The sequence below is a fragment of the Populus nigra genome, chromosome 8 (genome assembly GCF_951802175.1).
Source record: "Populus nigra chromosome 8, ddPopNigr1.1, whole genome shotgun sequence".
NCBI classification, from domain to species: domain Eukaryota; kingdom Viridiplantae; phylum Streptophyta; class Magnoliopsida; order Malpighiales; family Salicaceae; genus Populus; species Populus nigra.
The window spans coordinates 16,372,096-16,395,983 of record NC_084859.1 but is presented as its reverse complement, the minus strand read 5'-3'; the positions used below and the strand labels follow the sequence as shown (position 1 = coordinate 16,395,983).

The window sequence follows — 23,888 nt, the reverse complement described above, 5'->3', positions numbered from 1 at the left end:
ACTAAAAACTTGTGTGTTTTGTTTTATTTTAGCATGAATTTTTCTTTATCCCAACTACAACTATCAAAACATCACAGGATATGTTCAAAGGTAAGCTGGTTGATCAAAGAGATTTGCTGACTCGTTTAATTCAACTCTTTGAAAAACCTATTCTCTCAAAATTAAGCACAAAGTGCACCTTAAAATTGTTGAAGAGAGAACTTAATTTCAAATGACACTTAAGCTAATCCAAGAACAAACTCCGACCATTGAAAAAAAGAAAAAAAAAGATACGGCAAAAGGTAAGCCGAGTGATAGGAGGTTTGTTTACTCCTTTAGTTCAAATTTCGAAACCAGCACTTCAAAAATTTATTCTCTTGAATGAAAAACAAAAGCCCAAGAATTTCCTAGTCTGATGCCATGATACTTGGGGACTCGAGCAGGACGAGTTGAGAGTGACAGAATGTTTTTGAGGTGTGAACAACGAATCTTGAAGAACCAGATTACATGTCCTTGGCATTAAGGGTTCAAACGCTATATTTCAAAACGAAGCCAACATGTTTCATATTAAGCATTCACGTGTCCAAAATTCCAAATAATTGATTAATGACGATAAAAACCACAACTAATCAGTGGCCACGTTAATACGAGGAAAGAAACACCTACAACTTTTCAAAAGAAAAGGATAGTGTTGAAGGGGACCCGTTCTTTTGACCCCTACAACTGTGTTGTTAACCATTGGGTCTTGAAGGACCGCGGGACAGCTTTAGACTAGTCTTTATCTTACGGCCGAAGCTGCCATTTTCATAAGGAAATGGCTTCTGTATCAATGTTGCAGCCTAAGACTGTAATCCCATGATGTTTTTCCACCTAAAAAGGACCTTCCTCGGCCCTGTAAATTAAGAGATTATGATAAATCATCAAAAGGATGGTCTTAGGACTCTTGATCATAAAGCAGTTGAGAAGGGTATTCAAAATCACATATACGATAGATCATTTAGGACATATCGCCATGTGGGCTTGATTGACAGGGGTTGCAAAAAAAATTCACAAACAATAGTACAAATATATCAACAAGATGCTCTTCTTCAAAGAGTACAAGTAATCTCTCCCTATCAATTCAGGCCCACCATATGGATGCGTATATAGACACGAGTTGCCTGGCTATTTATTAAATCACATTCCCTTCGCAAACAAAAACTCATCAAAGCAATGTTAACAAAGAGATAAAACACCCCCAGCAACGGCAATAGTAAAATTATCAGGCAACAGATCGAGGCATGCATTCTTTATCAAGTGTTCAAAAGAACGTAAACAAAAGAAGGTTCAGCAATGAACAAATAAAGTTCCTGGAAACTATTTTTCGAGTCAGAATCAAAGACCAGAGTTGGAGATAAAACAACAGCTGGCTAATGAAATTGGACTGGAGCCTCGCCAGGTTGCAATATGGTTCCAGAACAGAAGAGCTAGACTGAAGACTAAGCAGATTGAGAAAGACTATAGTTTACTGAAAGCAAATTATGAAGCTCTAGCTTCTAGATTTGAGTCCTTGAAAAGAGAAAACCAGTCATTGCTCATCCATGTACCTTTTTTTTTTGTTGTTCGACTATAAGCAGTTTTTTAAGTGTAAAGGTACCCTTCTGACTGAACTAAGCTGTCTGGGATGCATGCTGAATCTAACAAGAGCTTCAATTTTCAACAGTTGCAGAAACTGAAAAACCAACGTGTAAAGCAACATGGGAATCGACACCAATCTCTGAAAGCAGCCATGATGGCAGATTTGAGGATAAGGGTACTGACTCAGAATCAAAAAGGAAACCCAGCTTTCAACTGGAAGGTAATGACCGTAAAGAAGACAAGACTTCAAGTGACAATAACAGTAGAAATATTGAGTGCACAAGGGAAAAATAGACATTTTGAACCAGACCGAAGATGCAGTCGACTCAATGACATCATCCAACTGGCAAAGTTTTCAGTCTAATTGCTTTCTTGACGAGTCGAGATGCAGTTCACAGTGGTGGGAACTCTTGTCATGATCGTTGGAACACTACTTCAAATGAAAAAAGTATGAATAAACACAAACATGTTTAGCATCTACATCATGGAGAAAAAGTCCACTTGCATCCAATACTTCTAACTGTCTCTTCAAGCAATCTTGACAAATTATTTAGTTCCAAGTAGAAGTTTAATCAAGCATCAAATATATCCACTTTCAATGTGTAATAAAATTGAGGATATTTATCCTTCCTAGGTACTAATGGGAAAAGTGTCAATAGCACTATATCACAACAATCTCCAAATCAAAGCATGCATACAGAGAGTGAATAACATTTAACATTATACCATTAGAATAGATCACAAGTTGTCACATTCACAGATTTAAGCAAAAGGTGATGCTACATGGAACAAGTATACAACATAATCCAGCATAGACTGACTCCTAATGCTACATGGTGAAGTCAAGTTGGTGTAAAACAAAGAATCTGATTCACAGTGGTGTGGCGGTATATCATAAGTTGTCACGTTCACAGATTCTACATGGAACAAGTATACAACGTAATCTGGCATTGACTGACTCCTAATGCTACATGGTAAAGTCAAGTTGGTATAAAACAGAGAACCTGATTCACAGTGGTGTGGCCCCTTAATGCTCTGGTTTTACCTTCACATCTCCGTTGGGTAATGAGCTTTGTGATTGAGCAAGCCGTTTTGCTTCCTGAAAGATGTAAAGAGTCTTAAAATTAAAAAATTTTCTTGGGGGAAAAAACAAAGAAAGAAAAGAAAAGCTTCCATTTTATTGTTATCTTTTGAAGCACAACTTGCTTCTCCAACAAAGCAACTGGGCTGTCAATCAAAGATCCCAACTTGCAGATGTTTAAATTTACAGGCTAAAAATGTGTTATTTTAAGATTTTAATGCCAATCTAAGCTACAAAGAATAAGTATGTTTGTTCTTGATTCTTGTTGTTGAACAATGATGTTCGCCTGCTCCATTCATAGGTCAATTAGCACATACACTCATCCACACGTTTTAAGGGTATCTTATGACAAATGATATCTGCTACAGAAAACCTAAAATGCTATTAGATAAGCCTAGGCTAGATGACACCATTTTACATGAAACTGCTTCCATGCAATAAATTCGGGCTCCTATACAATTTTGACAGGTGTTGTGTAAATAATTCTCATTTCTAAAACTGGAAGTCAACAAAACTGCCAAAGCTACACCAGGATGTAGCAACCATATTGAATATGATAAGGTTAATGTGTTTGAGACCACTGAGGAGGCATAAATTTCAGTTGCTGGTAGGTTAATAAACACTAGCTGCTTCAATAATTTCACTGTTCATCATAATAAAAAACATTAAGGATTGTTGTTCCCCGCCATAATAAATCTCATGCTTAAGGATTTGCATTGCTGAGAAATCCATCCAACATATCATAAATATAACTTACAGCAGCAGACATTGCACGTATCTCCCTGTATGATTCAACTTCATCTGGAAAAGTCTGTTCAAGTTCCTCCAATAGATGCTTGCGTAAACTCTATAAAATCAATGGTTATATAATGAATTTTATCAAATGCACACAAACAAATTGCACGCATGAATATCTAATGGAATACATATTGCACAAATACATCCAGAGAAAACAACATATCATAGCGGGAATCAAAGAAGTACCTTGAAGCCATCAGTTTTGCCTTTGGTGACTTGGTTTTTTGTAATGCAGCTATTTATAACACCCCTTGTGAATTCATCTGGATTCTTCCCATCATCAATCAAACTAAGCACAAAGCAATAAACTTACTATCAGTTTGCCAATGCCGACAAGCTGGAATTGGTTCATCTCAAATAACAAATCACAAAGATACACTCACTTCAAGACCTCCATAGGAACCTGAATGTTGCACCTTTCAGACAATTTAACCATATTGTCCAGCTCGGTAACAAGACCATTGCTGCAAAATCACACGGTTATATCATAACACAATGCATCGAGTAACAAACCAAAACAAAGGATTGATAGAAAAGTACAGTCTCTGTAGAAGAGGAAGCTGTGAAGCAGTGTTGAATGAAGAGACTGTTAGGTAAAGCTGATGGAGTTGACCAAGAGTCTTCTGTATGGAATCAATAACTTGGTTCAAATTCTGCTTCGGATCATCCACTGCTGCTGCTGTATCATTCAATGGTGTGGCCAACATTCCATTACCTCCACTCCCCAACACTGTATTCTGCGACGAATCCATTTTGAACAATGCGCCTGTCCAAAGAAAAACAATAAATAGGCCATTGAACATACAGTAAAGAAATTGACAAAATTAAGCAAACAAATGATCAACCACGGCATATACAAATGATCAACCACGGCATATACAGAATATAGGGTCCCCTCAAATTTTGTCAAAGCTTCAGAATTCATCCGACAACCTTAAATTAAAGTTCCGAGCTATACAAATGAAACAAATCAATGAAAACATGCATATATTACAGTTTTCCAAACACTAACGTTTTCCAAATGCATCCAAAATCCTAAAACTGAAAACCCACCAAAAAAAACTGATAATCTAGCTCCATAATTCCATTACTATATTACAGTTAACAAGAACCAGATCATAAAATTTAAAAAATAAAAATAAAAAAGAGTATAGTGAAAATTAATGAGTTCTACGCGAACCCTGATTGTAAAAGCAAACAAATGACCAAAAACTTAACTTTAAAAAAATGAAACTGGGATTGCTTTACCTGTTGAAATTGGTAAGGGATCTCTGTTGATTTACCTGGGTTTTCAGCAGGGAGAGCGATCTCTGTCGAGAAGGAAACAAAAGTTAGTTCTTCTACTCACATGCCGTTTACATTTTATCTACATTGAAGCACACGTTGCTCATATGACTGGGTTTTGGCCCTTTTGGGCAAACCTCTAATAAGTCCCTACCCTTTGGGGTAAATCTTGATTAGCTCTCCATCCTAATTTTCATCATATGACTTTACACAAAATTTAAAAACTTCTATATTAACCCATGAGCATAATCAAGAGTATAAAATTAAAAAAAAAACTAAATTCATTCAAATGATTTGCGGCCTCATTCATCTTCTTATAAAAATATGTGTAAAGTTCATAGAAAAAATAATATTACAAACATTTAAAATGTAATTAAAATCACCTTGGAAGCAAGTCTCATGATATTGTTTAATTTTCCTTAATTCAAGTAAGTGATGACATTAAATATTCCACAATTCAACCTTTATAAGATGTATAGAAATAATTAATATTTAATTGAAGAGCTTTTCAAATTGTCAAAACGTCACTCACATTAGATTTCTTTATACACATAAGACTATCAACGAGGATTCACCTAATGACCAATAAACTTTTTAGTTAAGATATTTATTTTTACAGGCCACTAGTTCACGTGAAAATAATATAAAATATATTTTGCAATGCATAAAAAAAAATATTGTGAAGCTGTAAGCTGGAGATACCATTTTTAAGCCCCATAAGTTCAAACTTTTTCTTGAACAAGGTTGATGCTTGTCTCGTGAATCCAATCGATCAAGTTTTACTTTCTCTCTTCTTTTTTTTGGGTTTGATCGGATCCTGTTTTAACATTAATCTAGATCGGTCAAGTGATAGAATTATCAAGTTTTTGTTTTTCAAATTAATTATATGATTCGATTAAAAACATGTTTGAACACTTTATAAAATATTTTTTATTTAAAAATATTTTTTTATTATTTTTTAAATTTTATATATAATACTAACACATCAAAATAATTTAAAAACATAAAAAAAATTAATCTAAAGTAAAAAATAAAATAAAAAATTAATTTTTTTCAAAAATATTTTTAAAATATAAAACCAAACCGGCACCGGTAACACTAAAAAGAATACTAAATGATAGAGTGCATGGAGGTTTCGGTAACGTGGTTTGTTGAAATGATTTTTTTATGGTTTTATAAAAGAATGTAAAATCATAAAAGTGCTTTTTTTGGATTAAATAAAATAAAATTGAGAAGCACTTACAACTGCATTATTTGATGTCTTGTGAGACCACATACTTCAAAACTGCTGGCGGAGAAAGCCCGAGGAGCTTCCCCTCATCGGTTTCGCGGGAGCCACACAGCACGTAGCTGGAAGTTAGAGGGCCTAAGCCTGACTACCTGCCTAACCTTTCGCTCCGAGTGACCGTAAATATTTTGCTAATAAACTGATGTGTTGCCGTTGACTAAAATTACTCGACTGTTTGATAATCTATTATTGTGATCTTTGAATTAAAATTGCCATTAAGGACATAAATTAAATCTTTTTCTTAAGAAACTAAATAAATTGCTTAAGAAACAAATTATTTCTTTGAAAAACAAACAATTATAAAGAAAAAACATAAGCAGAAAAGAAACATAAATATAAACGTTATATCATTTCTTTTAGTAAATAGAACTTCCCAATAATGTAATAAGATATATTAGGGTAAACTGCGTATTTTTATAATTTTTATATATTTAATATTATTTCTGTTTTTTAAATAAAATAAGTGGTTTATTATTTATAAAAAAACATTATTTCTTGTTATTAAAAAATAATATAAATTATATCTTAAAACTTCATATAAAAGTTTAAGTTATTGAGTTTAAATGATTTTTTAATATGGTATCAGAGTCTTAATGGTCAAATGATCACAAGTTCGAATCTCGCAATCCTTATTTACTTGATAAAAATTAACCATAAGATAATATGAATCTGTATAAGTTTCAAACTTAAAGGGTTTTCACTTGAAGGGGTGTGTTATAAAATAATATAAATTATATCTTGAGACCTCACCTAAATGCTTAAGTTATTGGGTTGAAATGTTTTTTGACACTTGTATTTTTGAAATGGAAGTTAACATACATTTAACCTATTTTTTTTTTAAAAAAATACATTTCACTTTTAAATTTTAGACAATTGGTTTTTTAAAACTCCTTGCCAATACTTTTATAATAAATAAAGGTGATTTATTTTTTATTATGATTCGAAATTTGTCGAATGCTTAATTCAATTAAAAATAAGCAATTCACGTGTCATAAAGTTACATTGTGAAGAAGGAGGCAAACTGATGATGCTTTTGTAATGGAGAATAATAATAATAATAATAATAATAATTCACGTGCTAATTAATATATAATATGTGCAGAAAAATACTCGAAGATACTCTCTTGGTTACTGAGGTTTCAAGGCTTTATCCAGTCTTAATCAGATTTATTTGCACTCTGTTACAAGATCAAAAAGCAAAGTGAGTGTGGCGGCCTTCAGTGCATTTCTGAACATTCATCAAGAATTTTTATTTTTCATCTGGATGCCAACACACATATATGCTTTGGAATATATAGCAGATTTTCAAGTGTTTTTTTCCTTGGAGCTTTCTAGATTTATGTTGATTTTATTCTTATCAAATAGTATAATATTAGCTAAATTATATGTGCTCTGGCGTGGTCGGATTAAAAATTATTTTTAAACGTAAAAAATAAAAGTGCTAGTATTGAAGTCGTTTTCTAGCTTGAAGAAAACTTTTCATTATTTTTATCATAGTGGTTAATTATTGTTATTAAAATCAAATGATTTTTATTTTTATACAAAATTCATATAAATACAACTTATTTATATAAAATACAAGAAGAATTTTTTTTTAAAACAAATCAAATTAATCTCTTCAAAATATCATACATCTAAAAGACAATATAAAAAGATCAAATACTATCTAAAAATAAAGTTGATTCAACTTATAAAAAGAGAGAGATATGGCATAAATCAATATTAAAATAGAAATAATTAATAAAAAAAAAAAAAAGAGAGAGACCAAGCATTGATGAGCTTGGCGTGCACGGGTCGGGAAGCCTAGTGCTCCTATATTTTTTTAAAACAGGTGGTAGGGACATGTCGTTAATTAGTCTTTAGGTGATTGGAAAATTAGGATTTATATTTTTTAATTTAAAAACCCACTTTCTAACCTATTTTTTACTTGAAAACATTTTTAAAATGCAATATAAATCTTAAAAAATCACTTAACAACTCTATAACATTTTAAAATCATTCTAAAACATAAAAATCAACCAAATAAAAATAATACCAAATATAACCTGATTTGTTTAACTTATCATGTTTAGAGAGAAAAAACACATTTATTAAACTTCTCTTAGAAAAATGAATCTTTTAATACAAAAATCCTTCCTTTTTATGGATGAAATGTGGTCTGATAGTAACTTTTTTCCCCATTATTTTCTAATAAGTTTTTTTTCTTGTCTCAAAATTAAAAATAAAAAAAATAAATTTTTGAATAGCAAGGGAGTCGTTTTACTTTTCATGTGAATAGTGAAACTGACACTAGGATATTTAGTAATTTTTTTAAAGATAATTGACTAATTATATTCTGGATATAGCATAAAGGTTTCAGAAAAATCTAATTAAGAACAGGTTCTGTAATAAAAAGATTTTTATCCTTTTTTACTTTCAGTTTAAACATTGAAATTAATACTTAGAAAATTTATTAACTCGAACACATCAAACCAGTATTAAGATCACATCTTTGAAATCGTCAGTGAAAATTTCTTAACAACAAATTGACGTAAGAAAAGTAATGACCATCCACTTGAAAAAAATAAAAGAAACCATCCCATCAAACAAATGATCCTACTGCAACATGATTGCCTTTGTCAGGGGTCCCCTTAATGGCCCGTGGTTTTATACATGTACAGTTCACTTTCTGTCCTCGAATGGAGCTTGAAGAGGTCAATATTATATATCACCACCTGATAACCTTACTCCTGGATCGAAATCTATGGACGTTTGCAGTTATACATAGATTTGTTTCAAGTACAATCGAAGTCTCTGTAAGATATTACAATGTTTTATTCAAGTTTGACTGCAACTTATGATTACAATCCAGTATATGAAGTTGGATAATTCTCTATGCAGTAAGAAAAAGAAACAAAAAAGATGAATTCTGGAGCGCTGTTGTCTTATGAAACACGGTAATGACAGTACTGCTAAATGATCATGGCTAGGGTTCCTGCTTGAAGTGAAATACTCGTAATCTGATTCCAACAAGAACCTTTGATTTAGAAAGCTAGTGCCCATTGATTGACCGGTGTGGATAAGCTAAGATTTAATAATTATTTTCTTTTTAGCAAGCTATCAGATATCTAAATTAAGTCTCAGACGCTAAACTTCGATGCCACGCTAGCTCTACAAGATCATAGCATGGGCCCAGATTAGAGAAAGCATCAATGTGCGATGCTTTAGCCAGCTAGTGAGGTTCATATTAGTGCTTGTGATCTGGACTCTAAGAAAAGAATTGGCTTAGCTGATCAAATCTCAATGCAATTAAAATACAAGATCAAGTTGTCTCATTAAATCAATATGATAATAATCATTCTCATGAATTTGGTTTAGTGGCATTTTCACTGGTCCAGCGCAATATAATTGTGATTTGCTATCTTTCTTGATCGCAACTAATTAGTATGATGTAGACATGGCCAGCTTAGCCAGTTGTTTGTCAACAGCCATTCATAAACAAGATTATTAATTAGATGAAGGTGGATATGGTGCCCAGGAGGGACTTACTTTGAGCTTTCAAGTTGAACATAATTTAAATGCTGAAGCCACCTTATCTTCCATTGGCCCCGTTTTCTTCCGTGTCATTTCATTATTATTACATACCTTTCATAGTACTTTTCCACCAATGAACTTCTCCAGCAATGCATCAATGTCTCTCATCGAGCTGGACACCATACGCGTGGCAGGAACCACATTTTTAATTGTAGAAGACAGCAGCACAAGTCAGAATCACTATTCTTCAGCCAGAATACTAACGGGGTACGTAATAATCCTGCTGCTGTGAAGAAGATAGGTTGCAGGTTCTGTCCCTCAAATCTAAAGTTCTTAATCACTAAAAAATATATATAATTAATTCAGCCAAAATTAAGATGAGACTACATGAGATCGAGCGCATATTTTTAAGGAATTATCTAATTAATTTCAATTTAATTATACATGTATATGTATGTATGTATAAAGTGTTGAAATAGAGTTCTTGAATCATGGGTCAAATTGAATGATAATGTTATTGAAGAGGTACTTTGTTTTTATATTTTATATAAAAGTAATTTAAACAGAAATATTTTTTATTTTTTATTTTAAATTATTATTTCTTAATTATTTTGATATCAAAAATAAAGTTTAAAATTTAAAAAAAAATAGTATTTTTAATTCGTGATGGTGGTAACGAAATCTAAGTATAAAGAGCAAGAAAAAGCATCTCTCAGCATTCAAAGATTCACATTTTGAACAAGTTGAGTTAATATAGACCTTCCAAAACCACCTTTAATGACCATATATATTATACTTAGATTTAAAAAGGAATCCGATCATCTCGTGTGCTTTAATTAATTAATTTGCTAAAGTGGAAAAGACCAATCAAATCCACTAAACGCTAATTAAATCATCAAGCTAGGAACTCATAAAATACGACCAAAACGCTGTCTGAGTTATCCTTGATGAACCGCTCTCATTCCTTTAGCATCAAATTTGCCATTCTGGATCATATAATATGCATATGTTAGAAGTTGTTTTGTAAAAACAATGATTAATTTGCTGAATAATAAAAATATAACTAAGAAAATAGCATACACATAAGATCATAAATATAAGATAAAAAACAATACATGTAAAACACTTGGGGAATTCAAATTAAAACAAGAAACTAAAACAGTTGTTGTCAAAGATGATGATGATACCCTCTTTTTAAGAATAAATTACCCGTCAATTAGTACAAACAGTCTCAATACAAGTAACTTGTCATAATTCCAACAATAATACCTCAAAAGAATGAATTTTTTTCTTAACACAAGGCCTGAAAACTTAAAAAATACAAGTCTGAGCACGCGCAAGTGTTTTTAATACAAAGCTCACATCTCCTGGCCCTCTCCTCTACGGGTCCAAATTTCACTTTTCAAGACACCGCTGCAGAAACCACTAGCAAACCTATAATCTTCTAATATGGGATTTGGCTTTTAGGTTTAAAATTTTGGACAACTAGGTAGTAGATTAATAATTTGATATTCACCTACAATAAGTTTTGACATGTTAATATTCTACATTATATAATTTATATTATAGAATATTTTTCAATTAAATCCTAATCTTAATCTTAAATATGAGCAAACTCTATATATTTTCAATTTAGTTTCAAATATCTTAATTAATATATCATGTTAGCCAACTTCCCAATAATACACACACACACACGATGACAATATGCAAGGTTGTGTAATCCATATATCATCAAAGCAAGAACCTCTCTCTTTGTGTATGTTCATGCATGGAGAAGGAATCTAGCTAGAACTATGTTGCTCGATGCACAAACCAATTAAAGAAAGAACTAAAGCAATATTGAAAGTGTATTGTATCGATCGAATAAGATTTGCTTTTCATGTTCATAACTGCACCTTCACTTAATCAATTTCTTTTTATTGCAGCTTAGAAACCACTAGTGTGGCGATTGATATTATTTAATTTCTTACTCTGGCACTTGCAATCAGTGACGACTTTGAGCGATGATCACGCTGACTTATTAATATAAAATTATTTATTAAATTATATAAATTGAAATGATTTTTTAATATATTATTAATTAATGGCGAAACTATTAGCTAATCCAATCCCGCCACTTCATTTCATCCAATCAAATTAATTAATAAAATTAAGTTCAAAACGGTCATGGTCTCTATAAATCTTAAGTTTAATAGCATTTCACTTGAGCAAATAATGTATATTAGATTAAAGTTTTGAATTAAAATTGTTATTTCAACATAGAAACACATCTAAAAAATGCCTCTTAACTATATATTGGATTCATGGGAATTTTGTCTTCCAAACAATTTTAAATACAAATACAAAGGGTCGACTGAGAATATCCATATATAGGGGTTTCAGTTTTTCATGTTTTCCAAACAAATATTATACACGAAAAGCCTGTTCTTGGGGCCGGGGGAGTGCAGAATGTTGTGAAAAACTGTTCAATATATATATATAGTGGTCTTGGTTATAGATACCAACACGTATTTCCTTGGTAACTATTTGAGCGTACGCACAGCCTGAAAACCATTAGCTGCTGCACTGCATGTGCTCTAGGAATCATTCTTCCTAGGAATCAAAAGGAATTTGACAATTAACTAAAAATATCTTTGGTGTAACTAGATATGGGAGATCCATATTTGGGGAAAAAAGAAAGAGAAAAGAAATGAGAGGTATTAGCACTAATCTTTGATTGGGGATGGCACTTGTTGCAGCTTTACGCAAGGAATATATGAACATTAAGAAATATAATTTGGAATAAAAGTATAAAACAAAGTGAGAGCTAGATTTGGTTTGTGTGTATGGATTTATTCTGATGATGTCATTTTAGATTCGAATTTAAAAGAAAATTAAAAGGAAAGAATTATTGTAAATTAATTAGCTCAAACGTGAGCAATTCATCTAAAATGCAGTTGAAAAACTCTTGATAGGTGAAAGTTAAAAGATTAAAAAACAAAAACCCTTCATTAATTGTTTATCTTTTACTTCATTTTATAATATTATGACAAAAGCTAAAAGATAATGGCCTTTTTCACAGCATGATACTGTGGATTGGCAGTCCTGTAATCTTTATCAACTTTTTTTTTTATCTTATCTTCATGTATATGTGGCATCTTGCTCCTCTACCAAAATATCAGCCTCATAATTTCTTTTTAGAAAGAGCGCATCAACCATATTATTCTTTTAACCTTTTCAGTTTCTGTTCTCAAGTCATAAGATGCTACCTGACTGCCTTTTTTCTCCCCACAACAGTGTTGGGAAATTAAGTCTAATCGAACCTCCCATCTGAGGAGGATTCAGAAGAAGGGCATATTTCACCATTGAGACTAGAAGAGACAACACGGCCAGCAGTGAAGTGCCAATGGACATTGCCACCATCCAGCACACAAATGGATTGTATTTTGCTGTTGTTTTCTGGCACCTTTTCATGCTTAATTAGGGCTTAGTTCGTGAAAAAATATGTGATATATAGTCCTACTCAGAACAATTTTGTATTTTCATTCAAATCTTGCCATTTGCACCTGATAGAGACCTTATCACTTTTTTATACAATGTGATTGCACGTTTAGTGATAACATCCTTCTTCTTGATGTTGCGCAGGGCCAACAAATTTTACAAGGCCACTATATATCATATTTTCTTTCGAGAAAATCATTTTCTGTTACATTGTTTTTTAATGAGATCACTTTAGTCGTGACCATTGTTTTACCCTGCGTTTGAGTTTGCTTTACATTGCGAGAAATAAGCATGGTTGTCCTACATTACTTTGTTTGCTCTTTTAAGACATAAATTGGTGATAAAATATGTTGTGTAAGAACATGTTTAGTCGGTTGCCTACACTCTCGCACTATGTTGGATTTTTTCTTACATATTATATGTTAATTATTGTTTCATTCATTTCGACTTCAAGTCTACATGCTATCATCACTCCTACCAGTTTCTTTTCGTTGTTGCAACAACCATAGTTGAGTTGGGACTTCTTTTTGTGCATGTTGTCAACATGATCTACATGCGGATGTCAGTCTATGTTGTGCAAACCCAACCACATTCAGTGCTCTTGCTTTTCTTTCATTATTTTTTAATCCAACAAATCACACACTCATCGCATCAATGTGTTTGGTGTTGATTTTATAAATATATTGTTGCTTTTATTTAGCTTAAAGATACAGTAATCATTGGCCTCTCGACCATCTTTCTATGTTGATTTTCCTCTGATCTATTCTCCTATCATGCTTGGATCTTCTTTTTATCTTTATCATGCATGGTTCCCTGCCAAACAGTTGCTTTTTAACCCTTCATATCCATGTGTTTTTGTTTGCTTTGTTTTTCCAGGTTATTATGATGTTGTTTGCTTTGTTTCCTCCTCCATTTATTTTCTTTATGAATCCTTAATTTGGAATTTGGTTGCAGGAACAGTCAGCAAGTGGCCACAACTCTGCAAATTGATATATATATATATATATATATATATAGATCTTCGTGGAGGTTTTATTAGACCTTTTTTGCTCTTCTCCAGAATCCTTTATCAAGGCCTCTTCTGCAGATTCAGATGAAGGATGCGCATAACAATAGCTTCATTGTTTGTTTCCTTTTTTTAATTTTCCAAACAAGACTTGCGAGGCACGCTAAGAAAATCTATGCTTCTTGAACTACGATCGTCCTAAAAAAATGTATTGTTTATGCATTTACTGCTGGTTTTGGCCTTTTTCTTGCTATGTTTGTTAAAATTCTTCTTCCCATAAAAATTCATTTTTAACTGACCTCATTGCTTTCATTCCAAACCTTTGTCGATGAACTTTATTTCAGTTGCCTTTCGATTTCAACCAACCGAAGTTAATGAACGATTCAGTGCCTCGCTACATAGCGCAAGCGCAAATCTAGTTATAAACTAAAAGACATAGGCATTTTATTATAATATGTGCACGGTTTACCAAGACATAAAACACCATACAATGCATTGTTCCCTTAAAAAGCAATTTAAAATTTTAATTTTCTTCCTGAAATTTTTCAAAAATTTAATTTGGTACCTAAAGTTTTTTATTTTTGCATTCTTGGTCCCTGTAGTTCAAGCTAGTGCATATGTTACAATTTTTTTATTTTGTAACCTAGGCATGCCTGAGTTTCATTCTCTTGGCCCTTAAATTTTTTTTTTAAAAAATAAAATTCTCTTTAGATAAATAATTATAATAATATTTAAAAATATGATTCAATTATATCATGCTCTTTAAATAAGGTTAGAGCTTTTTATGGTAATATTTTTCAATTACTTTATAAATAATTATATATGAATCTAATTAATGTAGTGTAAAGTTAAAAAAAAAACATATTCGGTAGTTTATTGCACCTATGTTATTTTAATTAATTAGGAGGACCCTATATAGCCTATATTTATAAAATATTTGTATGTATATTTATTTTTTGCTTCTTATTAGAAAAATCAACTTCTCGTTTTATTTTTTATTTAACATTCACAATTATTTTTATAATTTATTAGTTGACATATTTTTAATTCATTATATATATATATATTATCTTTTTATTTTTTCATTAAAATATTTCATGATACCAAAAACTACCTCACCAACATAAACTATTTCATTAAAAATTAATTTAAAATATTAATGATAGCATCACGTGGATATCATAACTACTTAGAGTCTGTTTGGTATCTTGATAATAATTTTTTAAAATATTTTTTATTTAAAAATATATTAAAATATAATTTTATTGTTAAATTCTTTTAAAACATAAAAATGAACATGAACTTGGTACTATAACCGAAACTAATCTCCGAAAAATCAACCACGGTTTTGACCTCCTGGGACCAACAATAGGACCCAATTGCAATGACTATGACCAGACTTGGACTATCCTGTGGCCTCTCTTATTTTGTCCAGTATGTCGACATGACAAAAACAATTATATCCCTCCACTTAACGGCAAATGATTAAGACAAATCGAACATAATTTATTTTAAACAAAAGAAATATAAGGATACTTTCACCATTCAGGCCGCTATCATGGCTAGACGCGTGGTGTATTTCACAGAAGCCTGGGGGAGGCGGGACGCCGAATTGTCGTCGGCAAAGTACTGCATGCTATCATGGCGGGTGGTAATGCCTTCTCGACACTAGCTACCTGCTACCGTTGAATAGGATAATTAATTTTCATCTTTCTCCAAATAAAAAAAGAGTAATGCAATCGGATTCACAACAATTATTAATTGTTTTCACGGAATATATATATATAATAAAAGAAAAATTTAAGTATTTTTAATAAAATACCAGTAGGACACCCTAAGCAATAACATTTATTATTCTAACAAAATATATGATATGAATGATGAGGTAAATGCCTCTACCTCTCATACGCGTGGTTCCACGCATCTTAGATGAGAGTGGGGCTGAATCCATATATACACTAACTATATTATGTTTTGATTTTAATTTTTCAGCAGCAGTTTATATGACTGGCGGCGGTCATTGAATGCTTTCGTTAACTCCCATTGAATTCTCGGTTATAATAATATCATAATAGTTCACTATTTTTAACCGTTATCAGAGGTACTAGTTGGTATTTAAAAAATAAAAAATAAAAAAAAATAGTTTATTATATTCCCTTCTCCCTACCCCCAATCCTTCGATCTTTCTCTATATAAGCAGCCCCTCCACTTCATGGTTTAACCCAAAAGAGGAAACCCACAATAAACTCACACTCTTAAAAAACTCAAGTTTTCAGCCTTTTCCTCGTCTCCATGGAAACACAAATAGACAGCTTTTGGGTATTGGCTCTAGTTTCCAAATGCAAAGCCTTTTCTTCTCTAGACCCCATCTTCCTTCTTCTTTCTCTTTTCTTGGCTTGGCTAGCCATTGCTTTGTGCTACTGGGTTTACCCTGGAGGCCCTGCCTGGGGCAAATATTGGCTCAAAAGAGCAACCTGCTCGAAAGCCAAGATGATTCCAGGACCTAGAGGGTTTCCAGTGATAGGAAGCATGAACCTCATGGTAAACTTGGCTCACCACAAGCTTGCTGCTGCAGCCAAGACTCTTAAAGCAAAAAGACTCATGGCTTTTAGCATGGGAGAGACTAGGGTTATTATCACATGCAATCCTGATGTAGCCAAAGACATCTTGAACAGTTCAGTATTTGCTGATCGTCCAGTTAAAGAGTCTGCCTATCAGCTCATGTTTAATAGAGCTATTGGTTTTGCTCCCTATGGTGTTTATTGGAGAACTCTAAGGAGAATTGCAGCAACCCATCTTCTTTGTCCTAAACAAATCAGCTCTACAGAGCCACAGAGACTCGATATTGCTTCTCAAATGGTATCAGTAATGGCATGTCAAGGTGGAGATTACTTTCGTGTTCGAGACATACTGAGGAAAGCTTCACTGAACAACATGATGTGCTCAGTTTTTGGTCGTAAATATGATCTAGGCACATCAAATAATGAAATCGAGGAACTTGGAGGACTTGTTGATGAAGGTTATGATCTTCTAGGGAAGCTTAACTGGTCTGATCATCTACCTTGGCTTGCAAATTTCGACCTTCAAAAAATCAGGTTCAGGTGCTCCAATTTGGTTCCTAAAGTGAACCGGTTTGTGAACCGGGTTATTCAAGAACATAGAGAGGGCCAAAGTGGCCAAAGAAGAAATGACTTTGTTGATGTTCTGCTCTCTCTTCATGGACCGGACAAGTTATCAGACCATGACATGGTTGCTGTTCTTTGGGTAAGCATGTATATAAATATATATATGCTCAAATTAATTTAAGAGATTCTGATTTTCATATATAGAGAAATGCTATTATCATTCATACATGAGTGGCATATCTCTGCGAACAAGAGATTGTATATATACTGTGTGATGATGCAGTATCAGTGCGGCATATATGTAGATGCAAGACATTAATATTGTTTTCTTATATATGGATCAAGACTTAACTAGTTTTTACATGAATATATATTCTGTGATGTTACCGTAGCACCACAAGATTCGAGTCCTTAAGTGGTACTCTTTATATATATTTATCAGAATTGTTGTGTCAGCCAATAAAATCTACAATATCACTTTTCATTTATATATATTTCTTATATGTTTTCTCTCGTGTGATGCTTTTTTTATTTATTTGCCCTCGATGATGTTGGTTGTTTTTTTTCTTATATATAAATAGGGCAAAGAAAAGAATCGAAGGTGGAATCTTAGCTGAATTTGCAAGCTGCTTATATTCCTTCCTTCCTTTTCTTGGATTTAATTGTCGATCCCACCGTATCCCTATGTGTGCTCTTTCATTAATTAATTTCTTTAATTATATCGTCTGATAATGCAGGAGATGATTTTTAGAGGAACAGATACGGTGGCAGTTCTGATAGAGTGGATACTAGCGAGGATGATACTTCACCCTGATATCCAATCAAAGGTGCATGATGAGCTTGATCAAGTTGCGGGAAGATCAAGGCCGTTGATGGAAGCAGACATACGATCAATGGTTTACCTGCCGGCGGTTGTGAAAGAGGTTCTAAGGTTACACCCACCGGGGCCACTCTTGTCATGGGCGCGTTTAGCAATCACGGACACTGATGTTGATGGATATGATGTGCCAGCGGGGACCACAGCTATGGTTAATATGTGGGCCATAACAAGGGACCCGCAAGTTTGGGTGGACCCACTAAAGTTCTCGCCCGAGAGATTTTTTAGCAAGGAAGTCACTGCTGACGTGGAGTTCTCTGTGTCAGGGTCTGACCTCAGGCTGGCTCCATTCGGGTCGGGTCGTAGGACTTGCCCGGGAAGGACACTGGGTTTGGCCACCGTTAGCTTCTGGGTTGGGAGTTTGTTGCATGAGTTTGAGTGGGTGCGGTGTGGCCATGAGCCGGTGGACCTCTCTGAAGTGTTGAGGTTGTCTTGTGAAATGGCCAAACCACTCACAGTCAAGGTGAATCCAAGGAGAAGATGATCATCGAGCATCGTCGTCCGATTCGCTTGGAAATGGATGCAGAAAGGCTTACGACAACGAAGAAATGTTATGATGTGATGCGCGTTCACTAAGTTATAGATAAACCCTTCATAGCCTATATGTGTAGGTACGTAATTATGGTTCGGGTATTTGCTTGTTAGGATTGATGTGTGCTTTCGGTGGATGATGAAGAAATAATATCTATCCAGCCTTTTACTTTGCTAGGCAAACAGAGGAAGAAGATAAATGGCATTGATGCATAAATTAATCAAGAGCATTCAAGATTCATTTCAATGGCGCACTAACGACTAATATATAAATGGCCACTCTTCACAGTTCGATCTTCTTTATTCATTTTCAATACTCAGCGTATTAGCTTCCGACAAATCATTCAGTATTCATAATTCTATATGAATTATTCACATCTTAATTAACAATTAAAAAAAAAGATGTACTTTCCATGAATATTTTATTCTACTCCTTCTTATATAACACTATTTATAATAATAGTATTAAAATATTATTAGGGATGGAACTTTTTTCAATTTACTTTTTACAAGATTATTACAGTTTCATTATCATGATCATAAGTTTGATGAGTTGACTAAGTTGACTTGAGTTTTTTTTTCCTTGTTTGATCTTTTTTTTCTTAATTTTACCATTCAAAACTTGATTGATCGGGAATTAGTCTTCGTAGTCTATTTCGATTTACTTTCTATGAGGTTATATTCGATAACTTAGGTCATTTGATCATCAATATTTTGATACGCTAGGCTAATCCATATCAAAGAATAATATCAATCCAAAAAAATATGCTAATAAATGAATCTCATTAAATAGTTTTTATGCTAGATAGGTGTTCCATACAATGCCGTGAGTTGCCCCAAATTTTTTCCATCTTAACAAAAGGATGTTAAGGCGACGTGAGTTTTTCCAAAGAAGCAAAAACAAATCGAGACTTAGGTCATTGATTTGATTAAATTAGATAAGCCCAAATAATTTCAATAACATGAATAAAAAATGCAGCCATAATAAAGAAACTAGAAAAAAAAACTAGCAAAGAAAAAAGTTATAAAAAACCCGAGTCCATTTAGGTTACTATGCCAAATTTATGACTTTGTCATAATACTAAAACAACCCTGCTAAAAGTAAATTGAATAAATTAACGAAGTTCAATTATCAACCAACCTAATGTCGAATGGAGAAGCTAAAAAATATTATTTAAAAAAAAATTGAGTCAACCCGGATTAATTTGTTGACCTTGCAATTATAGGCATATGATGGGGATAACCCCATAAAAAAAATTATAAAGACCAATTTTCAATACATCAAACATTGAAGGATGAGATACAAAAAATAAAAATTAGTAAAGAATATAAAAAAACCAAAGCCAACCCGTTACCCTAATCATGAGCCTTAAACTATATAACCCTATAGAAAATAAACCATAAAAATAAAGAAGTAAAATTCTCAATCACAAAATAATAAGGGATGAAATTTGGGGGGGGGGGGGAGACAATAAAAAAGGATGTAAAACAAAATAAATAACAATAAAAAAGGAGGACCACATCTGAACATAAAAATAAATCTAAATTAAATGTTGATGGAAGAAAGTTAAAAACAATCAATTAGAAAAAGGATAAAAAAGAAACAAATAGAAATTAAAAGAATGATGACTAAATGATGAGGAATGAAATTGTAGGGAAAAAAAATTAATCTACAAAAGATTAAGAAAAAAAAGTAGCAATAAAAATATGAGGACTAAACTTAATATAAAAATCAAATGAATTCAGATGATAAGGGATGAAATTAAAGAAAAACTAATCTACAAAAGAAAAAAAAACAGAGAATAAGTAGCAATAAAAAAGAATAAGTACCAAATTTGATATAAAAATTAAATAAAATCAAATACCAAGAGATGAAATTGAAGAAAAAAATTAATCAATATAAGATAAAAAAACGCAAAATACTTAGCAATAAAAAAATGATGACCAAATTTGATATAAAAACAAATAAAATCAAATGATAAGGGATAAAATTGAAGAAAGAAAATAATCTACAAAATATTTTAAGAAAAATATGTAGCAATCAAAAGAATAAGGATTAAATTATATAAAAAAAACAAATGAAATGAATTTTTGTATTTTACCAATGAGGGGAGAAGAAAAGGAGGAGGAAGAGGAAAAAAGTCCACCAAGATCACACTGCTAATCGGTGGCCGACACGCGCCCAACCACCTATAAAATCCCGGTGCACTGCTTCTAAAATCACCTTGAAAGGTGGTGTTTGATCATTGGAGGAGTCTGCACATGCCGCTAGAATAATGCGAACTCCTCCCATCAACTGGTACGTGCAAGCTACATTTTCTTTTTAAATATATTTTATATATGTTAAAAGATGCAATTACTCCTGGTCTATTTGTTATTTACAAAAAAAAATTCATAGTGAAATGATGAAAACACTCCTAATACAAGTTCAATAAAATAAAAATTCAAGGGTATTTAACTAACTTCATTATGCAACAAAAGATGAAAAAATGCCATTTGGCCTCTAGCTAAATTTTCTTTGATTCTAAGGGTAAATAAATAATTTTATTGTGTAAAAAACAAAATGTAAAGAGATCGATTAATTTACCCGTTTAATTTGGTAATATCAATTAAACCTTGTGAAACTCCCAATTTGTTATCTTTTATATTGTACTGTGGAGGGCAAAAACATATTCTGCAAATATTAGTCTTCATCCACGATACATTACTGAGCCTCCTAGGCTTTTTTCACGCGCGCGCGCACGCGCACACTTATGAGACATATTTTTTTATTTCTCACTTGTCACCTTAAATGGACTAAGATAATAATAGAAATAAAGAATTTGTCTGTAATTATTATATTAACTAGTTGTGCACCTGCATTAGCGAGAGAGTAATTTATATGTAAAAAAATTGATGCGAGTTAGTAATAGTAAATCTCGTATCTTTATTTAATGCTTAAATATTCTCCTGGAATTCTTTCAATAAAAATTTGAATATTTTTGCAATCAAATAAACAGAGTTTTTCTAAAGAATTTTCCATATATGATAAATAATGTATGGTATCTTGAATTTTTTGAAACTTTCTTTCTCGACAAATTGGGTAATCCACATATAAATTTTAAGAAATAGGTGAAGTAACACCGCTGCTAAAATATTTTTGTGAAATAATATCTTTTTACTTGTTGTGATTTAAAACCGTAATACATATTAAATATCATAGTTTTAAATCACAATAATTAATTAATATCACGGTTTAAAATCATTACATGAATTAAAATTAGGTTGAGCACTTGAGGGGCCTCAAGGCTGCCTTCTTCTTCTCCTGGTATGAACTCGCCACAACCATCTATTGCTTTCCCACAAATAGTTGCTGCATGGTTTTTAAGGCATTCCTTGTACCTCACCGCTTCATTTCTTGTAGGGTCTTTTGATCCTCCTGCTGGCTTGGAGGGGAATGTCCATTGGCGGGGACTTGAGTTGCTGTTGCTGTTGCTGTTGAAGTAACAGTGTGCTCGTGGCTAAATTTTTCTCTCTATTTTATTTCCCAAGAAAATGGAGAGAAACTAAAACAAGTGACTTGTGCATAATTTAATTACATGTGGTTTGTGGAGCGGGAGATGTTATACAAGTTGTTGTTTTTTTAAAGTATGAGAAACTAAAAATATGTTATTTTATTATTTTTTTTAAATGGTGTTATTCTGCCAATTTATGTTAATTACTGTGCTAATTATTTTTTTAAAATCCCTCTTTCTTTATCTTTTATGGGAATTTGTTTGTTTTTTTTCTTGTTATAGGTTTTTTTCTTCATGATTAATCATTAATTAGTGTATTTATAATATCAACAACATACTAGATTAAGTGCAATCCTTTGAATGCAAGATATCTTGTTATGATAATGATCATGTCTCCAATAATCATTAAAACAAAAGCAAATCATAAATAATAATTAAATAAAATCACTTACTAGCCTACATGCATCCCCTTGCAATCAAAATCATGAACCGTAATTAAGTGAGTGTATGTGTCAACCTCTAAAAGGTCAAAACACACATGGTAGAGCCCATTTTTCCTCAGTCCAAATAATTGAACAAATCATGGTTCTAGTTATCATAACTACATGTTTTCACATTTGTTTTACTATATTATTATGTTTTATGACATTGCTGGGTATCATTTTCAGTGGCATTTGATTGTTTTTGTGGGCCTTGGGCCCCTCATTTACCTTAAAAAAAACTATTTTTATTACATGCTGATTAGTTTTTTTTTTTTTTATCTCCTTTCTACAAGTGCCCATGTTACAATTTTATATATATATATATATATATGGTTTTATTTTGGGCGCCACTCGAACTCTTTTACAATTAATTGTGCATTTCAATAATGAATTTTTTATTTCAATCACCAAACTTTTTTTTCAATTGCATCTTGCAAGTGTTGTTTGTAGTTTTTCATGAGTTGAGTGTTTCTTCTCTTTTCTTGAGAATTTAAGGTTTTTACCATATTTCAAAACTTGATTAAGGGTAAATTTATTTAGATACATTTTAAATTTATATTATGAAAACATGATTCAAAAAAAAAAAATTTAACAACCAGAAAAAACTACTTAGACAATCTCAAATTCTCATGAAAAAATACATATTAGTCCACATATTTTTCATAGACTTCTTTTTTAGTTTTTTTTAGTTTTAAAATTTTAATTTTGATCCAAAATTTTATGTTGTTCACATTTCAATCTTTCAAGTTCAAGAAAAAATAAAGAAAGTTATAGTTAGTTGCATTTTAGCAATAAAAAAACTAATTTTAGTGTTAATAGATTTTATTGAATAAGAAAAGTATAATTAAAAAGTTTTTGATCACTCATGTGGTAGGAAAAAAGTAAATCGAGGCTTAATTTTTTTTTTTTTTGGTTAATTTTTTGTTTTTTATCTTTGAAGGCTGATTTAATATTAGAAATGAATATATTGTTGTGTAAATGATTTTTTTAAGTGTTTTTTAATATAAAAAAATTGAAAATTTTTTTTCTCCCATATATATTCACTCTTTTACACCACACAAATTAAATGTTCCGTTTCAAATCCTTGAAATGACATTCTAATTATCTACCCAACAAAATAGTATTAATAAAATTAATTTCCATATCCTACTCGAAAGAAAAGACTGATTTTTTCTTGGCTTTACATGGTCCAACAATATGATCTTGATATCTATAAACAAACACTAGCTATCTTTTGTCTTGAGATCCTTTTCTGGACCCTCCTGATCACCTTAAATAAGAGAATCACATCTCATAAACACGTAGCTGATAGCACGTGAAAACAGGTGGG

General features: G+C 32.0%; 2 protein-coding genes across 5 annotated transcripts; one reads left to right on the top strand and one right to left on the bottom strand.

The window, feature by feature from the left end:
• Nucleotides 1-518: 518 nt before the first annotated feature.
• On the bottom strand, nt 519-4,888 carry LOC133700501 (mediator of RNA polymerase II transcription subunit 10b-like). Of its 4 annotated transcripts, none has more exons than XM_062124048.1 (7): nt 4,724-4,884; nt 4,016-4,241; nt 3,859-3,939; nt 3,662-3,764; nt 3,435-3,524; nt 2,601-2,695; nt 519-871 (listed from the first exon to the last, which is right to left on the bottom strand). In XM_062124048.1, exons 2-6 carry the CDS (start codon nt 4,225-4,227, stop codon nt 2,624-2,626), a joined length of 558 nt encoding a protein of 185 aa, XP_061980032.1. In that variant the 5' UTR covers nt 4,228-4,241; nt 4,724-4,884; the 3' UTR covers nt 519-871; nt 2,601-2,623. The 4 variants fall into 4 exon arrangements, with proteins under 4 accessions (XP_061980032.1, XP_061980033.1, XP_061980034.1 ...); XM_062124049.1 differs by lacking the exon at nt 519-871 and adding an exon at nt 938-2,026; XM_062124050.1 differs by lacking the exon at nt 519-871 and having other exon boundaries at nt 2,301-2,695; nt 4,759-4,888.
• Nucleotides 4,889-16,245: 11,357 nt separating this feature from the next.
• LOC133700424 (cytochrome P450 78A3-like) lies at nt 16,246-18,765 on the top strand. The gene is made up of 2 exons (XM_062123944.1): nt 16,246-17,313; nt 17,912-18,765. Exons 1-2 carry the CDS (start codon nt 16,342-16,344, stop codon nt 18,533-18,535), a joined length of 1,596 nt encoding a protein of 531 aa, XP_061979928.1. The 5' UTR covers nt 16,246-16,341; the 3' UTR covers nt 18,536-18,765.
• The last annotated feature ends 5,123 nt before the right edge of the window (nt 18,766-23,888 follow it).